The sequence below is a fragment of the Balaenoptera physalus genome (assembly GCF_965194825.1).
Source record: "Balaenoptera physalus genome assembly, chromosome: X".
In the NCBI taxonomy this organism is placed as follows: Eukaryota; Metazoa; Chordata; class Mammalia; order Artiodactyla; family Balaenopteridae; genus Balaenoptera; species Balaenoptera physalus.
Genome location: NC_138903.1, coordinates 49,281,392 through 49,289,220, shown reverse-complemented (window position 1 = coordinate 49,289,220; position 7,829 = coordinate 49,281,392). Strand labels below are relative to the sequence as shown.

Below are 7,829 nucleotides of genomic sequence, written 5' to 3'. Positions count from 1 at the left end.
GCAAAAGAAAAAAGAAAAAACAGGGACAAAAGAATAGGGACAGAACCTGCACCAGTGGGAGGGAGCTGTGAAGGAGGAAAGGTTTCCACACAATGGAAGCCCCTTCCCAGGCAGAGACTGCGGGTGGAGGAGGGGGGAAGCTTCGGAGCCACGGAGGACAGAGCAGCAACAGGGGTGCGGAGGGCAAAGTGGAGAGATTCCTGCACAAAGGATCGGTGCCCACCAGCACTCACCAGCCCGAGAGGCTTGTCTGCTCACCCGCCGGGATGGGTGGGGGCTGGGAGCTGAGGCTCGGGCTTCGGTTGGATCGCAGGGAGAGGACTGGGGTTGGCGGCGTGTACACAGCCTGAAGGGGGCTAGTGCTCCACGGCTAGCTGGGAGGGAGTCCGAGAAAAAGTCTCGAGCTGCCGAAGAGGCAAGAGACTTTTTCTTGCCTCTTTGTTTCCTGGTGCGCGAGGAGAGGGGATTCAGAGCGCTGCTTAAAGGAGCTACAGAGACAGGCGCGAGCCGCGGCTACCAGCGCGGACCACAGAGACGGGCATAGGACGCTAAGGCTGCTGCTGCAGCCACCAAAAAGCCTGTGTGCAAGCACAGGTCACTATCCACACCTCCCCTCCCGGGATCCTGAGCAGCACACCACTGCCAGGGTCCCGTGATCCAGGGACAATGTCCCCGGGAGAACGCACGGCGTGTATCAGGCTGCTGCAACATCACGCCGGCCTCTGGCGCCGCAGGCTCGCCCCGCATCCGTACCCCTCCCTCCCCCCGTCCTGAGAGAGCCAGAGCCCCCGAATCAGCTGCTCCTTTAACCCCGTCCTTTCTGAGCAAAGAACAGACGCCCTCAGGCCACCTACAAGCAGAGGCGGGTCCAAATCCAAAGCTGAATGCCAGGAACTGTGCAAACAAAGAAGAGAAAGGGAATTCTCTCCCAGCAGCCTCAGGAGCAGCAGATTAAATCTCCACAATCAATTTGATGTACCCTGCATCTGTGGAATACCTGAATAGACAACGAATCAACCCAAATTGAGGAGGTGGACTTTGGGAGCAAGATATATTAATTTTTCGCCTTTTCCTCTTTTTGTGAGTGTGTTATGTGTATGCTTCTGTGTCATATTTTGTCCGTAAAGCTTTGCTTTCACCATTTGTCCTAGGGTTCTGTATATCTGTTTTCTTTCTCTTTTTTTTTTTGGTTTTTACTTTTAAAAATTTTTTCTTAATAATTATTTTTTACTTTTTATTATAACTTTATTTTATTTTATCTTACTTTATATTATTTTATCTTCTTCCTCTGTTTCTTTTTTTTCTCTCTTTCTTTCCCTTTCTTTCTTTCTTTCATTTTTTCTCCATTTTATTCTGAGGCATGTGGATGAAAGGCTCTTGGTGCTCCAGCCAGGAGTCAGTGCTGTGCCTCTGAGGTGGGAGAGCCAACTTCAGCACACTGGTCCACAAGACACCTCTTAGCTTCATGTAATATCAAATGGCGAAAATCTCCCAGAGATCTCCATCTCAACACCAAGACCCAGCTTCATTCAACGACCAGCAAGCTACAGTGCTGGACACACTATGCCAAACAACTAGCAAGACAGGAACACAGCCCCATCCATTAGCAGAGAGGCTGCCTAAAATCTTAATAAGGCCACAGACACCCCAAAACACACCACAAGATGTAGACTTGCCCACCAAAAAGACAAGATCCAGCCGCATCCACCAGAACACAGGCACCAGTCCCCTCCACCAGGAAGCCTACACAACCCACTGAACCAACCTTAGCCACTGGGGACAGACACCAAAAACTACGGGAAATACGAACCTGCAACCTGCGAAAAGGAGACCCCAAACACAGTAAGATAAGCAAAATGAGAAGACAGAAAAACACACAGCAGATGAAGGAGCAGGGGAAAAACCCAGCAGACCTAACAAATGAAGAGGAAATAGGCAGTTTACCTGAAAAATAATTCAGAATAATGAGAGTAAAGATGATCCAAAATCTTGGAAATAGAATAGACAAAATGCAAGAAACATTTAACAAGGACCTAGAAGAACTAAAGAGGAACCAATCAAGGATGCAAAACACAATAAATGAAATTAAAAATACTCTAGATGGGATCAATAGCAGAATAACTGAGGCAGAAGAACGGATAAGTGACCTGGAAGATAAAATAGTGGAAATAACTACTGCAGAGCAGAATAAAGAAAAAAGAATGAAAAGAACTGAGGACAGTTTCAGAGACCTCTGGGACAACATTAAATGCACCAACATTCGAATTATAGGGGTCCCAGAAGAAGAAGAGAAAAAGAAAGGGACTGAGAAAATATATGAAGAGATTATAGATGAAAACTTCCCTAATATGGGAAAGGAAATAGTTAATCAAGTCCAGGAAGCACAGAGAGTCCCATACAGGAAAAATCCAAGGAGAAACACAACAAGACACATATTAATCAGACTATCAAAAATTAAACACAAAGAAAACGTATTAAAAGCAGCAAGGAAAAAACAACAAATAACACACAAGGAAACCCCATAAGGTTAACAGCTGATCTTTCAGCAGAAACTCTGCAAGCCAGAAGGGAGTGGCAGTACATATTTAAAGTGATGAAGGACAAAAACATACAACCAAGATTACTCTACCCAGCAAGGATCTCATTCAGATTTGATGGAGAAATTAAAACCTTTACAAACAAGCAAAAGCTGAGAGAGTTCAGCACCACCACACCAGCTTTACAACAAATGCTAAAGGAACTTCTCTAGGCAAGAAACACAAGAGAAGGAAAAGACCTACAATAACAAACCCAAAACATTTAAGAAAACGGGAAGAGGAAAATACATATCAATAATTACCTTAAATGTAAATGGATTAAATACTCCCACCAAAAGACACAGACTGGCTGAATGGATACAAAAACAACACCCGTATATATGATGTCTACAAGACACCCACTTCATACCTAGGGACACATACAGACTGGAAGTGAGGGGATGGAAAAAGATATTCCATGCAAATGGAAATCAAAAGAAAGCTGGAGTAGCAATTCTCATATCAGACAAAATAGACTTTAAAATAGAGACTATTACAAGAGACAAAGAAGGACACTACATAATGACCAAGGGATCAATCCAAGAAGAATATATAACAATTGTAAATATTTATGCACCCAACATAGGAGCACCTCAATACATAAGGCAAATACTAACAGCCATAAAAGGGGAAATCGACAGGAACACAATCATAGTAGGGGATTTTAACACCCCACTTTCACCAATGGACAGATCATCCAAAATAAAAATCATTAAGGAAACACAAGCTTTAAGTGATACATTAAACAAGTTGGACTTAATTGATATTTATCGGACATTCCACCCAAAAACAACAGAATGCACATTTTTCTCAAGTGCTCATGGAACATTCTCCAGGATAGGTCATATCTTGGGTCACAAATCAAGCCTTGGTAAATTTAAGAAAATTGAAATCGTATCAAGTATCTTTTCCGACCACAATGCTATGAGACTAGATATCAATTAGAGGAAAAGATCTGTAAAAAACAGAAACACATGGAGGCTACACAATACACTGCTTAATAACCAAGTGATCACTGAAGAAATCAAAGGGGAAATCAAAAAATACCTAGAAACAAATGACAATGGAGACACAACGACCCAAAAACCTATGGGATGCAGCAAAAGCAGTTCTAAGAGGAAAGTTTATAGCAATACAAGCCTACCTCAAGAAACAGGAAACATCTCAAATAAACAAGCTAACCTTGCACCTAAAGCAATTAGAGAAAGAAGAAAAAAAAACCTAAAGTTAGCAGAATGAAAGAAATCATAAAGATCAGATCAGAAATAAATGAAAAAGAAATGAAGGAAACGATAGCAAAGATCAATAAAACTAAAAGCTGGTTCTTTGAGAATATAAACAAAATTGATAAACCATTAGCCAGACTCATCAAGAGAAAAAGGGAGAAGACTCAAATTAATAGAATTAGAAATGAAAAAGGAGAAGTAACAACTAACACTGCAGAAACACAAAGGATCATGAGAGATTACTATAAAGAACTCTATGCCAATAAAATGGACAACCTGGAAGAAATGGACAAATTCTTAGAAAAGCTCAACCTTTCAAGACTGAACCAGGAAGAAATAGAAAATATGAACAGACCAATCACAAGCACTGAAATTGAAACTGTGATTAAGAATCTTCCAACAAACAAAAGCCCAGGACCAGATGGCTTCACAGGCGAATTCTATGAAACATTTAGAGAAGAGCTAACAGCTATCCTTCTCAAACTCTTCCAAAATATAGCAGAAGGAAGAACACTCCCAAACTCATTCTATGAGGCTACAATCACCCTGATACCAAAATCAGACAAAGATGTCACAAAGAAAGAAAACTACAGACCAATATCACAGATGAAAATAGATGCAAAAATCCTCAACAAAATACTAGCAAACAGAACCCAACAGCACATTAAAAGGATCATACACCATGATCAAGTGGGGTTTATTCCAGGAATGCAAGGATTCTTCAATATATGCAAAACAATCAACGTGATACACCATATTAACAAATTGAAGGAGAATAACCATATTATCATATCAATAGATGCAGAAAAAGCTCTTGACAAAATTCAACACCCAGTTATGATAAAATCCCTGCAGAAAGTAGGCATAGAGGGAACTCTCCTCAACATAATAAAGGCCATATAGGATAAACGCACAGCCAACATCGTCCACAATGGTGAAAAACTGAAAGCATTTCCACTAAGATCAGGAACAAGACAAGGTTGCCCACTCTCCCCACTATTATTCAACATACTTTTGGAAGTATTAGCCACAGCAATCAGAGAAGAAAAAGAAATAAAAGGAATCCAAATCGGAAAAGAAGAAGTAAAGATGTCACTGTTTGCAGATGAAATGACACTATACATAGAGAATCCTAAAGATGCTACCAGAAAACTACTAGAGCTAATCAATGAATTTGGTAAAGTAGCAGGATACAAAATTAATGCACAGAAATCTCTGGCATTCCTATACACTAATGATGAAAAATCTGAAAGTGAAATTAAGAAAACACTCCCATTTACCATTGCAACAAAAAGAATAAAATATCTAGGAATAAACCTACCTAAGGACACTAAAGACCTATATATAGAAAATTATAACACACTGATGAAGGAGATTAAAGATGATACAAATAGATGGAGAGATATACCATGTTCTTGGATTGGAAGAATCAACATTGTGAAAATGACTCTACTACCCAAAGCAATATACCAATTCAAAGCAATACCTATCAAACTACCACTGGCATTTTTCACAGAACTAGAACAAAAAATTTCACACTCTGTATGGAAACACAAAAGACCCCGAATAGCCAAAGCAATCTTGAGAACGAAAAATGGAGCTGGAGGAATCAGGCTCCCTGACTTCAGACTATACTACAAAGCTACAGAAATCAAGACAGTATGATACTTGCACAAAAACAGAAATATAGATCAATGGAACAGGATAGAAAGACCAGAGATAAACCCACGCACATATGGTCACCTTATCTTTGATAAAGGAGGCATGCATATACAGTGGAGAAAAGACAGCCTCTTCAATAAGTGGTGCTGGGAAAACTGGACAGCTACATGTAAAAGTATGAAATTAGAACACTCCTTAACACCATACACAAAAATAAGCTCAAAATGGATTAAAGACCTAAATGTAAGGCCAGACACTATCAAACTCTTAGAGGAAAACATAGGCAGAACACTCTATGACATAGATCACAGCAAGATCCTTTTTGACCCACCTCCTAGAGAAATGGAAATAAAAACAAAAATAAACAAGTGGGACCTAATGAACCTTAAAAGCTTAAAAGCTTTTGCACAGCAAAGGAAACCATAAACAAGACCAAAAGACAACCCTCAGAATGGGAGAAAATATTTGCAAATGAAGCAACTGACAAAGGATTAATCTCCAAGATTTACAAGCAGCTCATGCAGCTCAATAACAAAAAAACAAACAACCCAATCCAAAAATGGGCAGAAGACCTAAATAGACATTTCTCCAAAGAAGATATACAGATTCCCAACAAACATATGAAAGAATGCTCAACATCATTAATCATTAAAGAAAGGCAAATCAAAACTGCAATGAGATATCATCTCACACCAGTCAGAATGGCCATCATCAAAAAATCTAGAAACAATAGATGCTGGAGAGGGTGTGGAGAAAAGGGAACCCTCTTGCACTGTTGGTGGGAATGTAAATTGGTACAGCCACTATGGAGAACAGTATGGAGGTTTCTTAAAAAACTAAAAATAGAACTACGATACGACCCAGCTATCCCACTTCTGGGCATATACCTTGCGAAAATCATAATTCAAAAAGAGTCATGTACCAAAATGTTCACTGCAGCTCTATTTACAATAGCCAGGACATGGAAGCAACCTAAGTGTCCATCAGCAGATGAATGGATAAAGAAGATGTGGCACATATATAAAATGGAATATTACTCAGCCATAAAAAGGAATGAAACTGAGTTATTTGTAGTGAGGTGGATGGACCTATGGACTGTTATACAGAATGAAGTATGTCAGAAAGAGAAAAACAAATACCATATGCTAACACATATATATGGAATCTAAGAAAAAAAAGAAGAAAAAAGAAGAAAAAATGATCAGAAGAACCTAGGGGCAAGACAGGAATAAAGATGCAGACCTACTAGAGAATGAACTTGAGGATATGGGGAAGGGGAAGGGGAAGCTGTGACAAAGTGAGAGAGTGGCATGGACATATATACACTACCAAACTCAAAATAGATAGTTAGTGGGAAGGAGCCGCATAGCACAGGGAGATCAGCCCGGTGGTTTGTGACCACCTAGCGGGGTGAGATAGGGAAGTTGGGAGGGAGGGAGGCGCAAGAGGGAAGACTTATGGGAACATATATATATGTATAACTGATTCACTTTGTTATTAAGCAGAAACTAACACACCATTGTAAAGAAATTATACTCCAATAAAGATGGTAAAAAAAAAAGACACTGATGAAAGATACTAAAGATGATACAAACTGATGGAGAGATATACTGTGTTATTGGATTGGAAGAATCAACATTGTGAAAATGACTATACTATCCAAAGCAATACACAGATTCAATGCAATCCCTATCAAAGTACCAATGACATTTTTCACAGAAGTAGAAAAAAATTTCAGAATTTATATGGAAACACAAAAGACTCTGAATAACCAAAACAATCTTGAGAAAGGAAATCGGAGCTGGAGGAATCAGGCTCCCTGACTTCAAACTATACCACAAAGCTACATTAATCCCGACAGTATGGCACTGGCAAAAAATGGAAATATAGATCAATGGAATAGGATAGAAAGCCCAGAGATAAACCCACGCACATATGGTCACCTTATTTTTGATAAAGGAGGCAAGAATATACAATGGAGAAAAGACAGCCTCTTCAATAAGTGGTGCTTGGGAAACTGGATAGCTACATATAAAATAATGAAATTACAACAGTCCGTAACACCATACACAAAAATAACCTCAAAATGGATTAAAGACCTAAATGTAAGGCCAGACACTATACAACTCTTATTGGAAAACATAGGCAGAACACTGTATGACATACATCACAGCAAGATCCTTTTTGACCCACCTCCTCGAGAAATGGAAATAAAAACAAAAATAAACAAGTGGGACCTAATGAACCTTAAAAGCTTAAAAGCTTTTGCACAGCAAAGGAAACCATAAACAAGACAAAGAGACAACCCTCAGAATCGGAGAAAATTGTTGCAAAGGAAGCAACTGACCAAGGATTAATCTCCAAA

The 7,829-nt window shown here is 39.6% G+C and overlaps 1 protein-coding gene across 1 annotated transcript in view; it reads right to left on the bottom strand.

Annotated features, from left to right (window-relative positions):
- Window positions 1-710: 710 nt before the first annotated feature.
- The window catches only part of LOC309651843 (G2/mitotic-specific cyclin-B3-like), a 56,966-nt gene continuing 49,847 nt past the window's right edge, over window positions 711-7,829 (bottom strand). The window contains 1 exon segment of the mRNA XM_082444914.1: window positions 711-997. Coding sequence (XP_082301040.1) covers window positions 938-997 — 60 coding nt within the window. The 3' untranslated portion in view covers window positions 711-937.